The sequence below is a fragment of the Oncorhynchus mykiss genome, chromosome 1 (genome assembly GCF_057628025.1).
Source record: "Oncorhynchus mykiss isolate SJ-2025 chromosome 1, ASM5762802v1, whole genome shotgun sequence".
NCBI lineage: Eukaryota > Metazoa > Chordata > Actinopteri > Salmoniformes > Salmonidae > Oncorhynchus > Oncorhynchus mykiss.
The window spans coordinates 64,814,092-64,840,083 of NC_143022.1; the positions used below are offsets into that span (position 1 = coordinate 64,814,092).

Below are 25,992 nucleotides of genomic sequence, written 5' to 3' on the forward strand. Positions count from 1 at the left end.
CAAAAAAGAATGAGGGAGAATAGAAAGCGGACACATTCAAATAAAAAAAAAGTTGGGGGTGATACAGACTGAAAGTCAAAATCCATATTATACGTGACAATTGAGAAGAGCTTGTGTCACTTCTGTCATCCTGTTTCTCACAATGATCAAAACAGTTGAATGGCTAATGAAAGGCATAGTGATTTATGTATCAAGACGGAGTGATGTGCTTTAAAATTAAATTTCAACCAATAGTCAAAGTAATTATATCTACAGCACCAGTCAAAAGTTGACACACCTACACCGAGGCTTTTCTCTATTTTTACTATTTTATACATTGTAGAATAATAGTGAAGACATCAAAACTATGAAATAACACATATGTAATCATGTAGTAACCATATGTGTTAAATCAAAATATATTTTATATTTGAGATTCTTCAAAGTAGCCACCCAAGCTTTGATGACAGCTTTGCATACTCTTGGCATTCTCTCAACCAGCTTCATGTGGTAGTGACCTGGAATGCATTTCAATAAACAGGTGTGCCTTTTTAAAAGTTAATTTGTGGAATTTCTTTCCTTCAATGCATTTGAGCCAATCAGTTGTGATGTGACAAGATAGGGGTGGTATACAGAAGATAGGGCTATTTGTTAAAAGACGTGAAGGTCAATCCGGAACATTTCAAGAACTTTGAAGGTTCCTTCAGCTGCAGTCGCAAAAACCATCAAGCGCTATGATGAAACTGGCTCTCATGAGGACCGCCACAGTAAAGGAAGACCCCGAGTTACCTCTGCTGCAGAGTATAAGTTCATTATTGTTAATTGCACCTCAGATTAAGGCCCAAATAAATGCGTCACAGCAACATCAACTGTTCAGAGGAGACTGTGTGTAATCAGGCCTTCATGGTCAAATTGCTGCAAAGGAACCACTACTAAAGGACACCAATAAGAAGAGACTTGCTTGGGCCTAGAAACACAAGCAATGGACATTAGACCAGTGCAAATAGGTCATTTGGTCTGATGAGTCCGAATTTGAGATTTTTGGTTACAACCGCCGTGTCTTTGAGAAACGCAGAGTAGGTGAACGGATAATCTCCGTATGTGTGGTTCCCACCGTAAAGCGCGAAGGAGGAGGTGTGATGGTGCTTGCTGGTGGTGCTTTGCTGGTGACGCTGTGATTTATTTCGAATTCAAGGCACACTTAACCATTATGGCTACCACAGAATTCTGCAGCGATACACCATCCCATGGTTTGCGCTTAGTGGGACTATCATTTGTTTTTCAACAGGACAATGACCCAACACACCTCCAGGTTGTGCAAGTGCTGCATCAGATGACCTGGCCTCCACAATAACCCAACCTCAACCCAATTGAGATGGTTTGGGATGAGTTGGACCGCAGAGTGAAGGAAAAGCCAACAAGTGCTCAGCATTTGTAGGAACTCCTTCAAGACTGTTGGGAAAGCATGCCAGGTGAAGCTGGTTGAGAGAATGCCAAGAGTGTGCAAAGCTGTCATCAAGCCAAGGGTGGCTACTTTGAAGCATCTCAAATATATTTTGATTTGTTTAATACTTTCAGTTACTACCTGATTCCATGTGTTAATTCATAGTTTTGATGTCTTCACTATTATTCTACAATGTATAATATATTACATAGTATGTGGTTACACATCTATTCTGTTTATGGACCCCTTACAAAAACGTTTTTATGAGAAGAACTCTAAAAGTTACTAAAATGATCAAAAAAGATAACTGAATAAAACAAATCTCCAGAGGATGTCAAGTCAGAGGAAACATACTAAATCAAATTCTTAAAAACACAAAGCAACTTACGATATTTTCCCAAAAGGTGCAAATGCAGCTTTGATATCCTCAGTGGTGATCTCAGGGCTCAAGTCTCCCACAAACACATGGAAGTGATCTGAAACAGCCAAGAAATAATGACTATTAGTCCCTGATGTAGAGACTGACTTTGGAGCAAAACAGGAAAAAGTTCAAAATGTAAACACTTACTCGATGTATCTTTCTTCTGGCTACTTGGAGTGGTGGCCCAATTTACTTTGACCTCCTGAAGATAAAACATGTCACAGAACAATCAAATGTAAGTGGAGAAAAGGCATTCATTCCATGTCCCTAAAAGCCAGTGTGAAAGGGTAAGAACCAGCAATTCTTAGGAAGAAAGCCACAGAGAGAGTATTTCATTGCAGAGTGGAAAAATTACCTTTCCCAATATCTTCCTCCCATTCATGGCTGCTAGGGCAGCAGCAGCATCTCTATGTTCAAAGAACTCCACAAAGCAATACGGGTCATTGCTTGACTGCTGCAAAACAGAAAATCCCACAGAAGAGTTCATCCTCCTGCTATCGGGTTGCTGAGAAGAAAATAAATAAATTAGGAGAATATATTATTGCCAAACATATTAGGAATACAATTGCAAGTAGTGAGTGACCATGTTACTCTATTGGGTGATTATCATGTATCATGAATAGTGCTGCTATATTCAACAGATGTTATCCAATTCAAATCATGTCAATCATATTTAAAAGGCTGGGATTCCATAACCCTAACCTCTTTCTTTTGGACAAGTGTGCCAAAGGTTAACCAGCCAAAGTCTGTTTTATTTAAAAAAATAGCAATTTAATCTGATTGCATTCGTCGCACAGTATGTACAGTGGGGCAAAAAAGTACTTAGCCAGCCACCAATTGTGCAAGTTCCCCTACTTAAAAATATCAGAGAGGCCTGTAATTTTCATCATAGGTACACTTCAACTATGACAGACAAAATGAGAAAAAAAAAATGTTTCCACCCCCATGCTTCACAGTAGGTATGGTGTTCTTTGGATGCAACTCAGCATTCTTTGTCCTCCAAACACGACGAGTTGAGTTTTTTACCAATAATCCAACTGCTCTCTAGCAAACTTCAGACGGGCCTGGACATGTACTGGCTTAAGCAGGGGGACACGTCTGTCACTGCAGGATTTGAGTCCCTGGCGGCGTAGTGTGTTACTGATGGTAGGCTTTGTTACTTTGGTCCCAGCTCTCTGCAGGTCATTCACTAGGTCCCCCCGTGTGGTTCTGGGATTTTTGCTCACTGTTCTTGTGATCATTTTGACCCCACGGGGTGAGATCTTGCGTGGAGCCCCAGATCGAGGGAGATTATCAGTGGTCTTGTATGTCTTCCATTTCCTAATAATTGCTCCCACAGTTGATTTCTTCAAACCAAGCTGCTTACCTATTGCAGATTCAGTCTTCCCAGCCTGGTGCATGTCTACAATTTTGTTTCTGGTGTCCTTTGACAGCTCTTTGGTCTTGGCCATAGTGGAGTTTGGAGTGTGACTGTTTGAGGTTGTGGACAGGTGTATTTTATACTGATAACAAGTTCAAACAGGTGCCATTAATACAGGTAACGAGTGGAGGAGCCTCTTAAAGAAGAAGTTACAGGTCTGTGAGAGCCAGAAATCTTGCTTGTATGTAGGTGACCAAATACTTATTTTCCACCATAATTTGCAAATAAATTCACTAAAAATCCTACAATGTGATTTTCTGGATTTTTTCTCTCATTTTGCCTGTCATAGTTGAAGTGTACCTATGATGAAAATTACAGGCCTCTCTGATCTTTTTAAGTGGGAGAACTTGCACAATTGGTGGCTGACTAAATACTTTTTTGCCCCACTGTATATAGAACCCACCACAATTTATATCTGAACTAGGCTGATTCATACATTTATTAAAGGAGAAAGAACTTGTTGAAATGGAATACATCCCATTTCGACTAGTAAACATAACCTGAAACATCTGACTGAACGTGTCACTCAGGAGGGGAAGAAAAAGACAAACCTAACACGTCTCAACTCAACTACAGTACATCCGAAAAGTAATCAGAACCCTAGACTTTTTCCACATATTGATTTCTTACAGCTTTATTCAAAAATGATTAAATTGAGAAAATAAATCTACACACAAAAGCCCATTATGACAAACCCAAACGTTTTTGAATGTTTGGAAATGTATTACAAATAAAAAACTGAAATATCACATTTACATACAGTTAAAGTCAGAGGTTTACATGCACCTTAGCCAAATACATTTAAACTCAGTTTCACATTTCCTGACATTTAATCCTAGTAAAAATAGGTCAATTAGGATCACCACTTTATTTTAAGAATGTGAAATGTCAGAATAAACTAGAAGATAATTATTTATTTCAGCTTTAATTTCTTTCATCACAATCCCAGTGGGTCAGAAGTTTACATATCAATTAGTATTTGGTAGCGTTGCCTTTAAATAGTTTAACTTGGGTCAAACGTTTCGGGTAGCCTTCCACAATAAAGTTGGGTGAATTTTGGCCCATTCCTCCTGACAGAGCTGGTGCAACTGAGTCAGGTTTGTAGGCCTCCTTGCTCGCACACGCTTTTTCAGTTCTGCCTACAAATTTTCTATAGGATTGAGGTCAGGGCTTTGTGATGGCCACTCCAGTACCTTGACTTTGTTGTCCTTCAGCCATATCTTTGGAAGTATGCTTGGGGTCATTGTCCATTTGGAAGACCCATTTGAAAATAAGCATTAACTTCCTGACTGATGTCTTGAGATGATGCTTCAATATATCCACATAATTTTTCTCCCTCATGATGCCATCTATTTTGTGAAGTGCACCAGTCCCTCCTTCAGCAAAGCACCCCCACAACATGATGCTGCCACTCCCGTGCATCACGGTTGGGATGTTGTCCTTCGGCTTGCAAGCTTCCCCATTTCCCTCCAAACATTACAATGGTCATTATGGCCAAACAGTTCTATTTTTGTTTCATCAGACCAGAGGACATTTCTCCAAAAAGTACGATCTTTGTCAACATGTGCAGTTGCAAACCGTAGTCTGGCTTTTTAATTGTGGTTTTGGAGCAATGGCTTCTTCCTTGCTGAGCGGCCTTTCAGGTTATGTCGATATAGGACTCGTTTTACTGTGGATATAGATACTTTTGTACCGGTTTCCTCCAGCATCTTCACAAGGTCCTTTATGGTTGTTCTGGGATTGATTTGCACTTTTCGCATCAAAGTACATTCATCTCATGGAGACAAAACGAGTCTCGTTCTTGAGCTGTATGACGCTGTGTGGTCCCATGGTGTTTATACTTGCGGACTATTGTTTGTACAGATGAACGTGGTACCTTCAGGCGTTTGGAAATTGCCTTGGAAGGTCTACAATTTTTTTCCTGAGGTCTTGGCTGATTTCTTTTGATTTGCCTATGATGTCAAGCAAAGAGGCACTGAGTTTGAAGGTAGGCCTTGAAATACATCCACAGGTTCACCTCCAATTGACTCAAATGATGTCAATTGGCCTATAAGAAGTGTCAGCCATGACATAATTTCTGGAATTTTCCAAGCTGTTTAAAGGCACAGTCAACTTAGTGTATGTTAACTCTTGACCCTCTGGAATTGTGATACAGTGAACTATAAGTGAAATAATCTGTCTGTAAACAATTGTTGGAAAAAGTACTTGTGTCATGCACAAAGTAGATGTCCTAACCAACTTGCCAAAACTATAGTTTGTTAACAATACATTTGTGGAGTGGTTGAAAAAAAATGTTTTAATGACTGAAACCTAAGTGTATGTAAACTTCCGACTTTAAGTATTCAGACCCTTCACTCAGTACTTTGTTGAAGCACCTTTGGCAGCGAGTACAGCCTCAGGTCTTCTTGGATATGACACTACAAGCTTGGCACACCTGTATTTGGAGAGTTTCTCCCATTCTTCTCTGCAGATCCTCTCAAGCTCTGTTTGGTTGGATGGGGAGCGTCGCTGCACAGCTATTTTCAGGTCTCTCCAGAGATGTTCGATCGGGTTCAGGTCCGTGCTAAGGCTGAGCCACTCTAGGACATTGAGACTTGTCCCGAAGCCACTCCTGTACTGTCTTAGCTGTGTGCTTAGGGTCGTTGTCCTGTTGAAAGGTGAACCTTCGCCCCAGCCTGAGGTCCTGAGCACTCAGGAGCAGGGTTTCTTCAATGATCTCTTTACTTTGCTCTGTTCATCTTTGCCTCAATCCTGACTAGTCTCCCAGTCCCTGCTGCTGAAAATCTCCACAGCATGATGCTACTACCACGCTTCACCGAAGGGATGGTGCCACGTTTCCTCCAGACGTGACACTTGGCATTCAGGCCAAATAGTTCAATCTTGGGCTCTCGAGTTGGGCAGCAGTCTAAGGCACTGCATCTCAGTGCAAGAGACACCACTACAATCCCTGGTTCGATTCCAGGCTCTATCACATCCGGACGTGATTGAGAGCCCCATATGGCAGCGCACAATTGGCCCAGCGTCATCTGGGTTTGGTAGGCTGTCATTATAAATAAGAATTTGTTCTTAACTGACTTGCCTCATTACATTAAAAAAAGGTTAATTTGGTTTTTTAATACACATTTTGTTTTTTTTTATAAAAAGAGAATCAGACCAGAGAATCTTGTTTCCCCTGGTCAGAGTCCTTTAGGTGCCTTTTGGCAAATTCCAAGCGGGCTGTCATGTGCCTTTTACTGAGTTGTGGCTTCTAGTCTGGCCACTACCATAAAGGCCTGATTGGTGGAGTGCTGCAGAGATGGTTGTCCTTCTGGAAGGTTCTCCCATCTCCACAGAGGAACTCTTTCAGAGTGACCATCGGGTTCTTGGTCACCTCCCTGACCAAGGCCCTTCTCCCCGGATTGCTCAGTTCGGCCAGGCGGTCAGCTCTTGGAAGAGTCTTGGTGTTTCCAAACTTCTTCCATCTAAGAATGATAGCAGCCACTGTGTTCTTGGGGACCTTCAATGCTGCAGACATTTTTGGTACCCCTCCCCAGATCTGTGTCTCGACACGATCCTGTCTCGGAGCGCCATGGACCATTCCTTCGAGCTCGTGGCTTGGTTTCCTCTGACATGCACTGTCAACTGTGGGACTTTATATAGACAGGTGTGCCTTTCCAAATCATGTCCAATCAATTGAATTTACCACAGGTGGACTCCAATAAAGTTGCAGAAACATCAAGGATGATCAATGGAAACAGGATGCACCTGAGCTTAATTTTGAGTCTCATAGCAAAGCGTCTGAATACTTATGGAAAGGTATTTTTATATACATTTCTATAAATTAGCAAAAATGTATTTAAAAACTGTTTTCGCTTCATCATTATCTACATTGTGTATAGATTGATCAGGGACATTTTTAATTGAATCCATTTTAGAATAAGGCTGTAACGTAACAAAATGTGGAAAAAGTCAAGGTGTCTGAATACTTTCCGAATGCACTGTTGGTCATATGAGGGTAGCCTATACCGTCTCACCCAGCTACGCTGGAGACGTTGACAAACTATTGGTCAGGTCCACTAGAAACCATTATATCAGCAGCCCATGGTAGATCATGTTTACCCTTCTCCCCCTGTAACTACGGTAACTGCAAGAAGTAGGATATTAGACGGTTTTAGGGGAGGTGCTGAAACTGACCCATTTTGGGTGACAATGAAATTATTGAAAAAAAGAACTGCATAAAAAATAAATGCTAGGTTATGCAAGGATATAGGCAAAATGATTTATAAAAGGGTAAGGCTAATTACAAATGACCTTTCCTGTCCTTGATATGTCAAGGCAATTATGTAAATGTAATGGTGTGTTTATCAACATGATGCAAATCTTTTCAGTTTATGTGCGAAAATAAAGACCAAATGGCAACATTGATTCAAAATGAATGGAAAAAGGGATGGAATTATGTGAAAAACTGGTATGTGCCAATGACCACTGTTACAGTCAAAAAGGTTAAACAGTAGTACCCTGTCTACTGACTTGAATTCCTTGACCTAGTGCATAATCCATGATAATGAAACTCGGCAACACAAATGTCTCCATAAGTCATCATAGCTAATAAATCTTACCTCAGTGATCATTTTACAACTTTTGCAAGGTCCAATTTGGGTGAACAGCTGAAGAATCAAAATTTCTGTTACATCTCTGGACAGGTTACCAACATACCTAGGGAAAAGATGGGGCAAATTAGTGATCTCAGGAGCACTGGTGGGAAAAGTACCCAATTGTCATACTTGAGTAAAAGTAATGATACCTTAATATAAAATGGCTCAAGTAAAAGTCACCCAGTAAAATATTACTTCAGTAAAATTCAAAGTATTTGGTTTGAAATATTCTTAAATATAAAAAGTAAATGTAATTGCAAAAATATACATAAGTATCAAAAGTAAAAAATAATTTAAAATTCCTCAAATTAAGCATTTTTTTTAAATTTACAGATAGCCAGGGGCACACGCCAACATAATTTACAAACCAAGCATTTGTGTTTTGTGAGTCCATCAGATCAGAGGCAGAAGGGATGACCAGGGATGTTGCTTGATTAGTGTGAATTGAACCATTTTCCTGTACTGCTCAGCATTACTAATGTAATGAGTACTTTTGTGTGTCTAGGAAAGTGTATGGAGTAAAAAATTATTTTATTGAAGTAAAAGTAGTAAAAAATATAAATAGTAAAGTACAGATACCCCTCAAAAAACTACTTATTTAGTACTTTAATGTATTTTCACTTAAGTACTTCAAGCAACTGCTTAGGAGGTTGGTTAAGGATAGGCGAGGATAGGATAAGTTAAGTTGCATCAAATATTTGCTTTAATGTTATTTATTGAATATCAAATTTAACTACACAAACATTTAGTTTTAAGCACACAAATATGATTTTGCTCATGACTGTGGGAAGGTGTGCCCCTATCTGTCCAATGAAGACATTTCTGGAAGAAGAAAAAAATATTCTGTCCATTTAGGGAACATCTTTTGGCTTGGAGTCTATGGGACCCCTTTTGGCACTAGACAAAAGGTCTGTGTATAGCCTCTAGATCGGACAAAATGTTGTTAGATTGAACGTGTTATTTGGTTTAAGGATTAGGCCTAATTAGTCAACAAGAGACGAGGACCAAGGCACTCTTCTTGCAATTCATTATAGCCTAATTATTATGTAGCTATTATTTGTTGACCAACCAAAGTAGATAGTTAGCTATAAAGATCAACTTGTCTTGATACTAAGAAGCTAAGCTTCGTTTCAAATAACACCTTTTCCTCATCACTTCAGTATGCAGACAAGAGAAAGGCTAGTCCATTAAACGCAACTCGTAAATCGTGGAGTTGAGTCGGCTAAAGAAAGACATGACTTCGTTAGCTGTCAGCTAACTAACTACTAGAACATTATCCCAGCCATGATGGGGACATTTCAATAACATTTAGATAGCTAACGTTAGTTATCTATGTAGCTGGGTAACTTAGCTAGCGAGCTGATGTGCCATGCAATGTAATATTGCATAAGTTCACGAATATTTTGATCAGCCTACTGGATAGTCTTGTAACCGTTGTTTCACTGGGGAGAAACAAAGTATGCTGATTCGCCTAGTGAGAGGTTAAAATGAGGAAGCTGTTGAGGTCGATAGTTATCTAGCTAGTTAACAGTTAGTTAGCTAACATTGCCAAGCTAGCTAGGAGGCAAAGTCGTGGCTGTTGTGTTGACAACTTACAGCGTTTTGGGGTGGCTTTCGTCTTCCATGTTCAAAAATCGATTGGTATGAATGCCGACTAACTAACTGAGTATGCTGAAATAAACAAGAAGATGGCCTAATCAATGTATTTATGCCGTAGCTAAGCTAGCTAACTAAGAGGAAGAAAATGGCGCTAACCGGAGAGTCAGGAAGCCGACTCATGCCCATGCGCATGCAGTCTACAGGGGGACTTGAGTCAGCACTAAAATAAAATCAATCAGATATCTCGAGTAGGCTAGTCTTATACTATAACATCTCGGTAAAATACGCTTGCCACGAGATGAAGGTGGAATCCCTGTTGTGCCAACATCTGTCAAACGTCATAAACCTAATTGGGGGCTTTTATTTTGAAAATGTCAATTAAAGCGATACTGTATAAACATTGAGGGGATTCGATTAATCTGTCTAAAGCGCCCTGGTAGGCATGTATTGCATCAGGTGAAAGTTGATTGCATTCGTTTCGGAACCGGACTGCCACCCGGTCGTGAGCCAGGTGCCCGTTCAAAGCCCACGGTGAAATCGGCTCAAAACAAAAGTCACGTAATTACACGTAGAATAATGAGTAGGAGTCTGTGTTTTCACATGCAAAAGTGATTGATTTTGATTCAAACGTATATTTAATGAAAAACAAATGCTTTATGTTTCTGGATGATGCACCGTGCTGTCTTGTTGACAACATGACCGAGCGGCGCAAGATTCCTGTTCGATTTGAGAAGGGTGCATTCCTCCCTCACAGCTTTGCCAATTCACGTCACGGGCCATAGACCGGTTCCCGGCGTTTCAGCATTATCGAATCCGCCCATTGACCAACGATACATTTATGACTGTAGCCACGCTCTGAGCTGAATACATTGTATCACCACGTGTGAAGTAGGGCTATTATTGGAATCTATGGCGTAACGTTAAATTGGAAAATATACATACAAACAAACAGGTGTTCATGTCCTGAACGTAAATACCAGATCGCCTCACTGTTAGGCTGGAACCTTCTCCCTGAATCTCGAGACACTGGAGGTGGCAATTTTTTCCCAATCCCAACATTGACGGTGCTATTTCGAGAAACTTCCAGCCCCCTTTCCCACACGTCACCGTGCGGAATCTTTAAAGGATCCGTTGACTGTATAACATGGCACAGTATAAAGGATCAAGGAGTTTGAGCAGCATGAAGACACAGTCACCAATGGTAGATATGGCTAATAACAACGACCCTCTACCCCCAGGATGGGAAATTAAAATTGACCCACAGACAGGATGGCCTTTTTTTGTGGATCACATTAATCGCACAACAAGCTGGAATGACCCCAGACACGATGTCAAAAAGGTAGGCTCATGGATTGAGTAAAAATGATGTGTAGCGTGGGAGGGCTAGTGTGATATAGAAAGTTGGATTGAAAATGTAATGTCTGATGATAGCATGGCAGACACAACACAGAATATATATATATATATATATATATATATATATATATATATATATATATATATATATATATATAGTATATGGCATGGCCGTCGACCAAGCGCTTCAGTGGTTAATTATGGTCACTGCCTCTGATACGCACTGGCTTTTATTATAGGAAGACAGAGTGGGCATATTCTATTTATAGTAGGCTAAACTTCTCTCTCCTTTTCTTTAACATTTAGAAACCATATGTTACAACTTGCCACTGCTCAAACTTCGTATCTGCTTAGACTTCATATACGCCAACGCAATGGAATGTTGTCTCTTTTAGGCTCCAGCCCTCTCCGTCATGCATTATAACGGGTTAAATAACGGGCAATGGCTGTTAGGTTATGTTCTTGTGTGATGATCTAAGCGTGGCTGGTTGGTTGATGACGCACTGCAGTCATATGTAAAGCCATGGCTTTGAGTGTTTGGACATCTCCATAATGTTTATTTAAAGCCTATTAGGCCATGTAGAATGCGCTTGTTCATATTTCGTATACCCGTTACTAAAACTTTTCCTTAAAAGGGATTTGAGGTGGGTTCATCAACCACCCAACTCCAGTAGCCTACTGCGCATATATAACAGCTCCAAGTAATCTACAATCCATTGAAATTAACAAATCACAAAAATTGGTGATATGGTTTTACACCATATCTGTGTCCTGAAGAACTGTGTCAACTTAAGTGTTGAAGGGTTGGGGAAGCAGACCCTACCTAGGTTGGCATCTTGCATTAGGAAGATCAACACTTGCTGCCGTCCAAAGTTAGTGTCACTAAGAATCTGCTAGAAAGACACAGCTGTCAGGAGATAAAATTGGTGCGATGCTGGCAGTGTACAGGGACCCTGCCAAAATGGCAGAGGGCAAAAGGTCGTTCAGAGTTTCACAACTACTGTTGTTGTATCAAAAAAGCATAACGGGAATGATGTAAATTAAAAAGTACAACACTATGCCTCACACAGTACTTATTTCAAATTAATTGAATAATTAATCATTTGAATTCATTAATTTGAATGATTTATTACCAGACTAATTAAATAGTCATGAGGAGCTTGGGACTGTTCCAATGCAGTAGGTCCAATGGGCCTACACAGTCTTGTGGACACTTGTCTTTGTCGTGCTAAACTGTGTAGACTGGACTTATATAGACTTTTGCTCAGTGGGTTGCTCCCACTTGTCTAAACCTAGGCTATTTTACATCATGTACCAGTGGAGTCTGGTGCTTTGTCACGCACTACCCACACATACAGTTTGTTGTTTCAGCTCTGTCTGTAGGACATGCTTCCAGTTTGGACAGTTTGATTTTAGTTTGAGCCACACCTTGTTGAAGTATGTAAGTGTAGCACATGGGGATGTGTGAGGCTTACTTCTCAGCCTGCAATGTTCCCACTTGCACCAGTGAATAGCTAGCTTTTTGCTTGGCACTGACTGGTAAGATGCTTCAGTAGGGTGGTCACGTGCAGTGGTGGAAAAATGACTCAATTATGATACTTGAGTGAAAGTAAAGATACCTTAATAGAAAATGACTCAAGTGAAAGTCACCCAGTAAAATACTACTTGAGCAAAAGTATTTTGTTTTAAATATACTTAAGTATCAAAAGTAAATGGAATTGCTCAAATGTACTTACGTATCAAAAGTAAAAGTGTAAATTATTTCAAATTCCTTATATTAAGCAAACCAGACGTCACGTTTAAAATATTTTTTTATGGATAGCCAGACATACTTTACAAATGAAGCGTTTGTGTTTAATGAGTCTGCCTGATCAGAGGCAGTAGGGATGACCAGGGATGTTCTCTTGATAAGTGTGTGAGTTGGACCATTTTCCTGTCAAAATGTAATGAGTACTTTTGGGTAAGGGAAAATGTACAGAGTAAAAAGTACATTCTTTTCTTTAGAAATGTAGTGAAGTTAAAGTAGGCAAAAATATAAATAGTAAAGTACAGATACCCCCAAAAAACAACTTAAGTAGTAATTTAAAGTATTTTTTATTTAAGCACTTTACACCACTGGTCACGTGTGCTAGCAAGGCAGAGGTCCTGGGTTCGAGCCTACAGTGTTGCGCCGAATTAGGAGGAAGCGATACTTGCTAGGCAAGCAGTGTGACGTCCTTTATATAAGCAAGCATAAGATGACAGCATAATCATAAAAGACAACAAAGCATTAATGTTATAATTGTTGGTGAACCAGTTATATTCTGACCACAAACAAGAATACCTAGATCTTTTTTCGAAATATTTGAGCTGAGGAACATTGTATTTGTGGGCCTTACCGAATCTGTTATTGTTGGACCGCAGTATAAGCGGTATGGCTCTCCAGTACACATGTATAGCCTGAAGGCAAGCAAATATTGGAGTATTCTTAAATCACTCACAATTAAATATACTTTATTGCTAATTAGATTTGCATGGTAAAGCAAAACTGGTCATGTATTGATATCACAGAGAGACTATTTTCCACTGTCACTGTCAGGTGTCTCACTCTTAATTGGTTTTCCTGGTGATCATCAAGGCAGCATCATGGAGTAGTTTGTCTCTACTGTGAGACACCCATATGAGGACATAAGATAAATAGGATTTATGTTTTATGATAGCAAATACTGCCTAGCAAACCAACAAATGCATAATCTTCATATCCACATGTAGTGATGGCATGCTTCTTATGACAGGCACACACTTGCAATTGGATAAGAACTAGTTTCCGCTTCCAATTGTCCAGGGAGGTGATACTTTTTACATCTCCCAGGGATATTTCACATTGCACCTAATGATGTTTGCTTATAGCCTGGATGCCAGAGCAGATTCTATTGAAGACTCATTTGTTTCAGCCTCTAGCAAACAGCTCTTTTCAATCAATCTCAATTTAATCTCAGTAGCCTAAGATATTAAATTGCTCTTTCTTCCTCAGTTTGGAAGAAAGAACTAATCTTTCTGGGATGTTGGACACCATTCCCTTGTAGAATACATTAACTGAATGTTTTATGGATGGATTGGCAGTAACTGCTTGCCTCTGGGGTTAGAGTTTCACTCGCATACTTATTTTGTATTAATTCATGTATTAATTCAGACTTTGTTTCCTCTTCAGGTCAGCCAGTTGTCTCAAAATGGCCCAAGTGTGCCACCAGAGCCGAGTCCTCAGGAGATGCAGAAGGCCTTTGTGAAGGACATGAAGCACCCCACCCTCCGCCAGGGTTACATCCCAATCCCAGTCTGCCATGAAGGTGCAGACCTCCGTCAGCAACACCCGTGTTTCTCCTACATCCAGCCGACTGCTCTGCAAAATATACGGGCAGAAGGGCGGACACCCTCCCCCACCCCGACGCTCCACTGCAGGCCTAGATCTCCTTTGCAGGGTTCCTCCGAGAGCTCTACTCCTGAGCCCTGCATGTCCTGTTCACCTAGTTTACAAGGACCTGAGGTGAGATTGTTTTATCTATTGAGATTACTGCGCATGAACTCTTACCATTTGCTAAAACCATACATTGATGTCATTGGAGGATTTGCAGGGAAAGTTCTAGTTACACACGTGTTTGATGTTGGAATCAAACAAAACCTCTAGCTACTTCTAGACTACTTCTAATATTGACTATGCAATTGTACTTCCTCTGATTCACACTGGACTTTCATTCCTTAGGGCCATCCCCTCCACCAGCCCCCGCGACCCAGCAGCACAGGCCTCCAGGCAGGTTACATACCCATCCCAGTGATCCACGAGAGGGCCGGAGGTCACCCACAACAAGCCCCTGTCAATCCCGCTCTCTACACCCAGCGCTTTCCGGCTTACTCAGAGCACCAGCCCTCCTTCCACCGACTGCAGCCAGAGGACTGGAGCAGTCATCATGGAGCCACGCCCTCTTCCCGGGAGCGAGCCTCCCCGTCCCCGAGCGTGCCTCCCCAGCACCGCGAGACTGCCGCCATCCATATCCCACCGCATATAAGGAGCCAGTCTCCCCTCAGAGCACAGGTCATTACAGAGAGACCACAGGTACCTTTTTTCCCCCACTCATCACAACGCCTATTGCCAGTCAGCCAATAGCAGTAGGATTCTTCAAAATAAAAAGTCTCATATACATAGCCACAAATGCCAGTCTGGCAAATTTGACATAATGTTTATTCAGGATGAATAATTCCTTCTTACTTCCACAGGTCCAGGTCCACCACCATGTGCCACAGAGAGAATCACCCCACAGAATGGAGCAGGAGCAGGAGATCTCTCAGTATCCCCAAGCAGCGCAGAGAGAGGCTGACTCACAGCAGCGTCAACAGCCACAGATCTCACAGCAACCACAGCAGCCACCACAACAGTACCAAGGACCACAACAACCACAGCAGCAACAACATTATCAACAACAGCCACTACAATACCAACAACCACAACAACCACAGCCACAGCAGCCACAACTCCCACAGCAGCCACAACAGTACCAACAGCCAAAACAACCACAACAATACCAACAACCTGAACAGTACCAAAAATCACAACAACCACAGCAGCCACAGCAGTACCAACAACCTGAACAGTACCAACAGCCACAACAGTACCAACAGCCACAACAGTACCAACAGTCACAACAGTACCAACAACCTGAACAGTACCAACAACCTGAACAGTACCAACAACCACAACAGTACCAACAGCCACAGCAATACCAACAACCTGAACAGTACCAAAAACCACCACAACAGTACCAACAGCCACAACAATACCAACAACCTGAACAGTACCAACAACCACAGCAACCACAGCTGTATCAACAACCACAACAGTCCCAGCAACAACCACAACCTCCACAACAACCCCAGCCACAGCCGCAACTGCAGCCGCAACAGACAGCAAACATCACAGTCCAGATGTCGCCGAAACCAGAAGCCCAGGAGCCAGTGGCTGTTCCTGCTCCACAGGAGGACTTGCCCCCAAAATCAGAAAATGAGCCCGCCGCTCAGTGTCACCCAGGCTTGGCTAAAGTGCAAAAGATAGAGGAGAGAGTGGCGAAACTGGAGCAAGAGGTGAAATGCTTTGATGGGAAGAAGAATGATAAGAGGTACTTGCTGCTGGAGGAGCTGTTGACCAAAGAGCTTTTGGCACTGGACTCAGTGGACCCAGAGGGACGTGTGGACGTGCGACAGGCGCGACGTGACGGAGTCCGGAGGGTCCAAACCACACTGGATGCACTGGAGATGCTGGATGAGCGGCCATCGGGCTCAGTCAATGAGTCCCCGATGGAGGGTGACAGCCCGCCACAGAAAGTAGAGCAGCCCAGCATGATCAGCCAAGCGAATGTGGAAATGGCCAGAGAGATCTCATAATGACTCCATAGTTTTATTATAGTGAAGAGGAGAGAAATGTAATCAAAGATACCGTGGAAATGGGCTGCTCTCAATGCTCCCAATACCCGCCTTTCAACTGCAGATATCACATAGGAACTATACGATGCATGTATTACTTAATTTACAGTGTTGGTATTGTCTGGCATTCACCACATTCTATATGTGATGGTGGTATCCGAGTGCATCATGTATTCAATGATGTTAAGCCATTGTTGTTGCCTTTTGCTGTGCCAATGTCTTTTTGCAAGACCATTTTCATGATCTATGTGTTAAAGAGACATGCATAATAGAGGTTATATAAGAGGCCTTTATCCATCCATATATATATAAGACTAAAATGTACCTGTATGTAGTTAATTTCGGGTCATGTGATGTGGTTGTTTTTAAAGTTATTCAATACATATTCAATAAGAAGAACACTGGTATGTAGAGTAGTAGACAACTTCTCTATAAGAAAGGGCTTCTGTGGAAATTGTAAGAGATGTTTAATATTTCCCTCTTTTATTTTTAATCCACTACTTCGAGAAACAATATTTACCTCAGATTCCGTCAGAAGAAATGGGACAAATCTATGTTAGTAAATGTTAATGACTCAGTCATAGAAAAGTATTTATTTTTGTGCCTCAGATGACAGAGCTACTTGAGAGAAAAATTTTCTTTTTTTCTCTCAAAAAAACAAATAAAAACCAAGTTATTTCACACACATACCCAACAATTGATATGGTTCATTTGGGTTTCATTAGTTTCAGCCTGTAGGTGCATTGCCTGTTTTGCTGTCTTGGGCCTGCATAAGAAATCTTCCCCTTTATCTTTTCCCCTTAAAGTTTCCTTAAGTCAGTTGCATAAAACATTTTAAGGTGAATTTCCCCCTTAAATAAAGTGAAAAACTTAAGGGTGCCCATGAGTTCCCTTGTGCTTCATTTACTATGGATATCATATCAATGTACACAGCAAATGTGGGAGGTCAATGTTGCTTTCCTCTGCCCTGGTTGCAAAAGGAAAACATCAACCAGCTAGCTAGGTGTATACAGTGCATTCGGAAAGTATTCAGACCCCTTGACCTTTTGTTTTACATTTAATTTAAAAAGTATTCATAACCTTTGCAATGAAACTCCAAATTTAGCTCAGGTGAATCCTGTTACCATTGATAATCCTTGAGATGTTTCTCCAGCTTGATTGGAGTCCACCTATGGTAAATTCAATTGGTTGGACATGATTTGGAAAGGCACACACCTGTCTATATAAGGTCCCACAGTTGACAGTGCATGTCAGAGCAAAACCCAAGCCATGAGGTCGAAGTTATTGTCTGTAGAGCTCTGAGACAGGATTCTGTCGGGGCACAGATCTGGGGAAGGGTACATTGAAGGTCTCCAAGAACACATCATTCTTAAATGGAAGAAATTTGGAACCACCGAGACTGTTCCTAGAGCTGGCCAACCTGGTCAAACTGAGCAATCGGGGGAGAAGGGCCTTGGTCAGGAAGGTGAAAAAGAACCCGATGGTCACTCAGAGTTCCTCTCTGGAGTTGGGAGAACCTTCCAGAAGGACAACCATCTCTGTAGCAGGTGTGCCAAGCTTGTAGTGTCATACCCAAGAAGACTCGAGGCTGTAATCACTGCCAAAGGTGCTTCAACAAAGTACTGAGTAAAGAATAGTTATGAAACTGATATTTCCAGTTTTTTTTATTTTTAATAAATGTGTAAAAATGGCTAAAAACATGTTTTTGCTTTGTCATTATGGGGTATTGTGTGTAGATTGAGGGAAACAACAATTTAATCCATTTTAGAACAAGGCTGTAATGTTACAAAATGTGGAAAAAGTCAAGGGGTCTGAATACTTTCCCGACTGCACTGTAGATAGCTAGCTACTTAGCTAAACAATGGAAGGTGCACAATCCATGGCTACAAAGATAGCTGGCTAGCTAGCTTAAAAAAAATGTAACCTTTAACTAGGCAAGCCAGTTAAGAACAAGTTCTTATTTACAATGACGGCATACCCAGGCCAAACCCTAACATGGGCAACGCTGGGCCAATTGTGCACCGCTCTATGGCCAGCTAGCTACCTACTCTGTAAGTTAGCTTGATGTGCAAGAAAGTAATAGAAACTTGCTTTATTATCTGAATCAATTTGTTTCTCCTGTCTTGAATGTAGAAGTTCTATTTTGCTATCTCTCAAAACAAATGTGATCTCTTTGCCTAATGTTCAGTCAGTGAATCAGGTCATATCCCTGGTAACCAGAGACTCTTTCTGTCATACATGCCTTCAAACTACTGTAAATCCCCTTAAGTATGCACTTACCTAAGGAAAACGTTTGAGGGGCTCTATGCCATGCCCAAACAGTTCCCTTAGGTTAGGGGACATTTAAGGTAAATCCTTATGAGAAACACTTCAGGTGTATTATGCACGCAGGCCCTGGCACTTATTTCACCATTATAATAGGTCTATATTTAAATTTTATGAAAGGATCTTGATATGTTACACAACAATTCCATCCATTGACCTTTGATTCAAGTCTATGGTGTAGCGTTTTGAAATTTCTAGATTGTTTGAAGAATTGTTCATTTGTAAGTTCACTTGCAATGTCATCCAAATATCATTCATATATTTTATTTCAAGAGGAATGATTTAATTCAAGAGTACATTGAGAAATGTTGGATGTGAGCTGACTCCTCTCTCATGAGATGTGAGACTATCAGCATCAAATGCTAATCAAGAATAACAATGCAAGGGTCAATGTAGTGTCAATGTAAAAGTATGCATTTTTTATCACAGCTTGTGCTTTGGAGTGTTGACAGCTTGGAGTCACATTGGCATGGTTGCAAATAAAATGTATTATTTTGAAATGGTCTATAATTGAGTGATTTTATAATATATTGTGATATGTTGCTGTCCTTGCTATCGAGTGGTTCTACGTGGCCTACTCCAATCTAAACCTCTCCTTGTATCTTAACCATCACTTACATCTTAACTCCATGTCTTATTTGAGACAAGCAACACATGGTAGATCTACACGTCCCTGTGGAACAAAGTAAAATTGACACACTTTAGGAATGAATAATAGAGTGAATAACTTGACGAGGGGTGTTTTTTTTTTAGGTTTAATACATTCCATTCAATGTCCTGTTCACCAGCAACTGCGTGTTTTTCACTATGGGAGCATACACTGAGTATACAAATATTAAGAACACCTGCTCTTTCTATGACAGACTGACCAGGTGAATCTAGGGGAAAGCTATGATCCCTTCTTGATGTCACTTGTTAAATCCACTTAAATCAGAGTAGATGAAGGGGAGGGGACAGGTTAAAGAAGGATTTTTAAGCCTTGAGACATGGATTGTGTGCGTGTCACTGAGGGTGAATGGTCAAGACACAAAATATAAGTTCCATTGAATGAGGTATGGTAGTAGGTGCCAGGCACACCAGTTTGTGTCAAGAACTGCAACACTGCTGTTTTTTTTACACTCAATGGTTCACCACCCAAAGTATGCCCAGCCAACTTGACACAACTGTGGGAAGCATTGGAGTCAACATGGGTCAGCATCCCTGTGAAACGCTTTGGACACCTTGTAGAGCCCATGCCCCCGACTGTTCTGAGGGCAAAAGGGGGTGGGGGGTTCAAAAGCTGGGCCTAATTGTCTTTGTATTTTTGAAAGTTACGAGTTGGTGGATCTTATTTGGAACAGTCCTTGAAAAGAACCGTCCACCAATAGGTGCGCCAGGCAAGGTTAATAAAGTGAACCTGGGCCAGAGATAACAGAGAAAGTAGGAGATAGGAATCCCATTGTTGACTAATCGCGTTGAAGGTGTCATGCTGCTGTTGCTAAAATAATCTTCGCGCTATCTCTTCTCAAAGTCACTAAACCGGACTATTTTCCTCGGAAGTACGTAATGTCACGATTCCAAAGCTCGACGATATTACAGACAACACAGCAGTTATCTTACATCTCAGAAAACATGTGTAACGTTATACTTGTTGTTCACGAAATTCATGCTAATGTTGGGTTTTTGATTTAGCGCCCAATTCACTCATTGAATGAGTTTTCCATGCCCCAAAGTAGCCCAGAATGCACCGCGCGGTCCATTTACTATGCATGTGCAACGTACATCGTGACCGTAATACTATTTTAATGGCGTTTCCCATCTCCTCAGAAGTATATCTGCATGGGCCAGTTCAAGAACGGTGTGATTATGGTGACCCAGATGGAGATTGTATATGGCACATATTGATCCACAACCACCACACCGGAGAAACCTTACCTCAAAAGCAATTGAACAACGGTTCGCACCGTTTCTGGAAACGTGTCGTTCAGTACCAGTTTCGATGTTCAGTACAATTCGCCACGCAACGTAGCAAACGTTGAATCGAACTGAACAAACCTCCAGTGGAAGTAAATATCGGATGACGATATAAGGTCACGTGTGATTGTTTCTGCAGGAAATTGACAGTGTCGGTCTTCAAAATGGAAATGATTAGCCAGCGACATTTTCACACATTGAAGAAGTTTCTCACCTGATTTACGCTATGCTTACTTTTTGAACTACGATATCAAATAACCAAAACAAACGTTAGCTAACTTGCTAGGGCAACGTGCTGTCAGCAACGCTAGCTAGCTAACACAACGTTACGTTAGCTAGCTAGCCAGCCAGCAACATTTCTCTGATAGCTAGCCGGTTTGGACCACAGTTATATTTACAGGTTTTGACATACACGGTCAAAATGGAGCTGTTTCAAGCCAAAGACCATTACATTCTCCAGAGTGGCGATCATGCTCTTTGGTGTAGCCGAATAGATGGGACCATGAATGTCAGACCTGGTAAGCAAAATACGTTTGTGTGTATATATATATCTTATCTATCCCATCTATCTATCTTTTTTTTTATAGCTAACCTACATCATCTAACGTTATCTATCTTTCGGGCAGCAGAGCCATTGTAATGATATAATTTAAGTTACAATGTCAAGCCCACGGCATGAGAATTTCATCTTGGCTTGTTGTCTTTGTTATCCAAGTTAACACTGCTATACACGTTTACAATGACAGCTCTGTAGGAAGCTGTGGCTCGGACAGCGCATCGTACTTAAATTCCAGTGCGTTTCATTCCATTTTTTTGTTGTTGATTGTAATGTAATTGTCTAGCTATCTTATCTGCCAAGTTATTACCTCTTTATTGCCCTACTTTTATGAGGAGTGCTGCCCCGTTGACCTGATATTCGGGATAACCAGGCAAAGTGATGCTGATGTTGTGCAGAGCTAAGACGCTCGAGGGCGACAGTAAAAATGATTTAGCAGCAGGGGTTCCATTCAAATCAAATCTAGCCATGATTCGGGAAGCAGATGATAATGTCATTGTTCCGTATGTTTAAAAAAAAAAGTATTTAAATAGTGAAGTATTGAACAAAACAGCTGTTAGGGCTCATAATTGTTTCCCTCCATTCGTTTTACATAAGATTTATTTAACAGATTCATGTGGCTACATGGTTAACCATTCATTTCCTGAAATACCACTTAAGCATCAGGTCCAGTGGTTCCTTATTTCCTTACGCTGGATTCCACATAATCAGACTAGTTAGCTGCTCACTGCTACACACTAAACTACCTTGCTGGACTTGTTCTGCTCCAGCATGGCCTGCACCCCAAGGGTCTTGTCAAAACACCTCCTCTTCTCTGTGACGAGTTAAGCCGGGAAAATTCCGAGCAAAGCCTACAGCTGAGCCTGTGAAGCTTGCCTTTCTGTAGTAAAAAAAAGGCAGTTGGGAGAGGGAGCAGCCATTGTGTATTGATGTGAATGAGTACCCTGTGGGCTGGCTGAGGTCACATGGGTGTGCAGCCAGCCTGAACAGGTTTGGGTTGCACCGCTCTTCCATTATTTAATTGGAAAATAGTTTCTACTCCTCATTGGACCTGTTGACACGAGCACTGCCAGGAATTTCCACAATACACTTCTGAACATCTATGGTTGAGTTTCGCCCTAATGTACTGTAGCGTGTCTGTATCATGAACAAACAGAGAGAGGTATGTAGGGGCAGCCCTTATTTTCCACCACCCTGCCCGGTCTCCAATGCTGAGGCCGGTACACAGAGTTCTCTGGCTCCATGAAACAGGAAGAGTTATTGTCTGAGCTGCCTAGATGTTCTTCACTCTCCACCCTCTTTGTCGCCCATTCATGACTCAACTCGTCAAGGGTGTGTCAAGCAGTTGAAGTCTAGTTTTCTGTTATAAACAGTTTTAGTCAGCAGCATCAGCCAGTTTCTTTTGTAGGCTAGCTGTGATGTAGTCATTTGGCAGTGATGTCGTCATGCCCCAGTGCATCATGTTACCTCACTATATTTTTTTAAAGAATGGAAACTCACACTAGCTAGGTTTCCATCCAAGGCCTGTGATCCTCTGTAACCTGGTTTTCATACCTCTGTTTCAGAGGCAAAGAAATTGTTGTGTATTCTCTACATCATTTGTACTATTCTACCCAATTGATAACACATGTCTTTTTGAGCTCTGTGAATAATCTCTTGATGCAGTAAATACTTCTGAACTTGGCTGCAGACAGTATTAGCTAGCTACTGAGTGCATACCGGTGATGCTCCATGATTCCTAACAGTACAAACAGATACCCTCAGTCCAAGCCTAGCATGGAAGGCGTAGGAAATTGTCCACAGCCATGTGTGGAATGTAAATATTTAGGCCGCAATCCATCAACTATCATCAAACTGCTTCATTGCTCTTAGTGTGTAGAGCAATTTCTCTTAGAACATGTCTTTGCTTTGTGTTCACTCCACAAGTCTTTATTTTCTCTGATTGTCTCTTCTCTATGTTATTTCAGCAACAGACCTGCTGTTAGCTTGGAACCCAACGTGTTTAGGCCTGGTTGAGGGTCTCGTCGGGAAAATACAACTTCATACAGGTAAGTGAAATGGTGTGGGCCTTGTGCTACACGTGCCAACATTTGACACAACTGGATCATTTGAGACGTGATTTGACATGTACGCATGCTTTGAAATGTTGCGCTGTGTGGCCCCCTTGCACAATATGGCCACAACTGTACCTTTATTCTCTGAAACCATGCCTTCTGTTCTTATTAGCTTGCACTTTTTGTTTTATAGCTTTCAAACCTCATCAGTGGTCCTCAAATACACAACACAAATCCCCCCTAACAAGCCCTAGAATGTAGCCCTAGGCTAGCCCTGGGGCTTGGCTACAGGCTAGTATGAGTAATGTTTGTGCGGTAGATGCTTTTGGGGTGACTCATCGTGAAAACACCCAGGATTACTGGATCATTCTATTGCCTTAATGAGGTTTTGGATTAATTGTAGGAAGAGCCTCAGTCCTCAGAAATGCCAAGTATTTTCTTATGTTGTTTATGCAGTCTTTATTTACACTCACAAAGGTGTGCTAAATGATTTTGAGGAAAAGGACTGAGACATAACTGTGAAAGATGAGTCAGTCGATGAGTCGGTAAACAAGTTCTTGCAGATTATCTTAAATAAATGTCCGTTTGACTTGATAATGCTTAAAGCTGTCAGTGTTGGAAGTTTGTTCTTTTTTTCCCTTTATTTAACCAGGTAGGCCAGTTGGGAACAAGTTCACATTTACAACTGTGACCTGGCCAAGATAATGCATAAAAAGGCAAAGCAAATGTATTCGGGAAACATAATACATAGGTTTTTAGAAGAGAACAGCATGCAAATACTTCTGATTCTAACAAACCGTGCATTTTCATGGGTGAAATTTCAGTTCGCTTAGCCAGATGCCCCGTTTCACCACCACATGAGACAGCAGACTGAGAGACTGTGAGAGAGAGAGAACAGCCGATGTAGTCACACCTATTGGAATGTGTGTAATTCTGTGCCTGTGATGACATATCCTTTACCCCTTTCTGTTGGCAGATCTTCCTCTGGGTCTCATACTGATCCGTCAGAAAGTGCTTGTTGGCCAGATGCCAGGTGACCACAAAGTCTACAAGATCACCAAGATAGCTGTCATTCCTCTGTCTGAGGAAGAGCCTCTGGATCTGGAGCTGGAGGTGAGAGACTGTGATGAGGCCTGTTTTATCTGGGCACTTTATGGATCCCTGAGCACTCAAGTAGTTTTGGGCCTTTTTATGCAGTTTACACACGCAGCAGTTAACACATTACAATTGCACACCAGTGGCTACTTTAGTCTCCTTTTTAAATCTAGGCTACAGTCATGAGATGTAATGAAAACCATCGCTATTGTCTAGGCTAGCTTTAGTTGTTTTACATTTTATGATTGCATTTCCATGTTTCTAGTAAAGTGTCTCGATTGCCCTGTTTTGATTGATACCTTGAGTCGCTACCAATTAATCACTTTTTAAAATGGATATCACAATAGTGTTATTTTGATCTCGGAGGAATCGGGATTTTGCTTAGATGCCAGTCTTACAGGTGAGCCAGGATGATGATGATGATACATATACGGATAAAGATGATGAGGATGTAAGTGAAACATTTCCAGAGAACGGGATGTGTTGGATAATCGTTTCTCTGGTATGTTTTTAGAACATAGCCCTACATACTGTCCATACCACAGAATGATTATTCCACCCCGTCTAGGATAGGAATTCAGTAGCCCTGTGAAGTTGTGTTTGGAGAGAGTTTTATGAACCACTAGTTTTGGATGTTGTTGACTGTTTTTTAAAATTATTTTATTATTATTATTATTTTTTTTGTAGCTTTGAATTGATTTAATTAGCTAGAAAACTCATTGAGACCCAATTAACCCACAGATACCATACTGATTAGCTGTCATTCAACCTTTTAGACTTGTCCACAAGTATATTCCCGATTGTCTGTCATTCCCTCTACATACATTTACATATATTTGGAATACTTTCATCATGCACTCAATTATAAGGAAGTTTAATATCAGAATGCTTTGGTATGCTCAATTAGCCTAATCTGAACTGAATGAATGGTAATGCCTTCAAATGGGTTAAAAGTGAGTTATTTCCCAGAGTTCATATTTCAATTCCTGTTACGTATCGATATAGCGGAAGATGACGCTGGTATCTTAACAACGTACAATTTCATAGAAAGTGGGATAGAAAGTCTGCTTCTCTTCACTGTACTGCAGCGCCAGCTGTGCCATCAGAGTTCCTGGGTTCGCGCCCAGGCTCTGTCGTAACCGGCCGCGACCGGGAGGTCCGTGGGGCGACGCACAATTGGCCTAGCGTCGCCCGGGTTAGGGAGGGCTTGGTCGGTAGGGGTGTCCTTGTCTCATCGCGCACCAGCGACTCCTGTGGTGGGCTGGGCGCAGTGTGCGCTAACCAAGGTGGCCAGGTGCACGGTGTTTCCTCCGGCGCATTGGTGCGGCTGGCTTCCGGGTTGGATGCGTGCTGTGTTAAGAAGCAGTGCAGTGCGGCTTGGTTGGGTTGTGTATCGGAGGACGCATGACTTTCAACCTTCGTCTCTCCCGAGCCCGTACGGGAGTTGTAGCGATGCGACAAGATAGTAGCTACTACAACAATTGGATACCACGAAATTGGGGAGAAAAAGGGGTAAAAAAAGAAAGTCTGCTTCTCTTTCAGCTTTGTAAGAAGCATCACTTTGGGATCGACAAACCAGAGAAGCTGGCACAGTCTCCAGATGAGTCGAAGTTCCTGATGAAAACGCTGAGTCAGATCAAGTCTAATGTTGGGGCTCCCACGAAGAAAAAGGTAAAACAATGTTTAGTACTGTGCTCAGATATCC

General features: G+C 41.5%; 3 protein-coding genes across 9 annotated transcripts in view; 2 read left to right on the forward strand and 1 right to left on the reverse strand.

The window, feature by feature from the left end:
- tial1 (TIA1 cytotoxic granule-associated RNA binding protein-like 1) overlaps positions 1 to 10,571 on the reverse strand; it is a 25,590-nt gene extending 15,019 nt beyond the window's left edge. For 2 of the 7 annotated variants that reach the window (XM_021607168.3, XM_021607161.3), the window contains exons 1-5: positions 9,495 to 9,631; positions 7,863 to 7,959; positions 2,200 to 2,298; positions 1,992 to 2,046; positions 1,812 to 1,899 (exon numbers count right to left, since the gene is read on the reverse strand). In XM_021607168.3, the coding sequence (XP_021462843.1) occupies positions 1,812 to 1,899; positions 1,992 to 2,046; positions 2,200 to 2,298; positions 7,863 to 7,959; positions 9,495 to 9,523 (368 nt within the window). In that variant the 5' untranslated portion in view covers positions 9,524 to 9,631. Of the gene's footprint in view, positions 1 to 1,811; positions 1,900 to 1,991; positions 2,047 to 2,199; positions 2,350 to 7,862; positions 7,960 to 9,494; positions 9,813 to 10,439 lie in introns of those variants that run through there. The other 5 variants (XM_090236625.1, XM_090236634.1, XM_090236632.1 and 2 more) reach the window with 5 other exon arrangements.
- On the forward strand, positions 10,486 to 19,129 carry bag3 (BAG cochaperone 3). The gene is made up of 4 exons (XM_021607133.3): positions 10,486 to 10,836; positions 14,044 to 14,376; positions 14,593 to 14,943; positions 15,105 to 19,129. The coding sequence occupies exons 1-4, from the start codon at positions 10,642 to 10,644 to the stop codon at positions 16,263 to 16,265; spliced, it is 2,040 nt and encodes a 679-aa protein (XP_021462808.1). The 5' UTR covers positions 10,486 to 10,641; the 3' UTR covers positions 16,266 to 19,129.
- Positions 19,130 to 20,347: 1,218 nt separating this feature from the next.
- inpp5f (inositol polyphosphate-5-phosphatase F) overlaps positions 20,348 to 25,992 on the forward strand; it is a 28,368-nt gene continuing 22,723 nt past the window's right edge. Inside the window, exons 1-4 of the mRNA XM_021607193.3 lie at positions 20,348 to 21,100; positions 23,106 to 23,186; positions 24,169 to 24,305; positions 25,830 to 25,958. Of these exons, the coding sequence (XP_021462868.3) occupies positions 21,004 to 21,100; positions 23,106 to 23,186; positions 24,169 to 24,305; positions 25,830 to 25,958 (444 nt within the window). The 5' untranslated portion in view covers positions 20,348 to 21,003. The remainder of the gene's footprint in view (positions 21,101 to 23,105; positions 23,187 to 24,168; positions 24,306 to 25,829; positions 25,959 to 25,992) is intronic.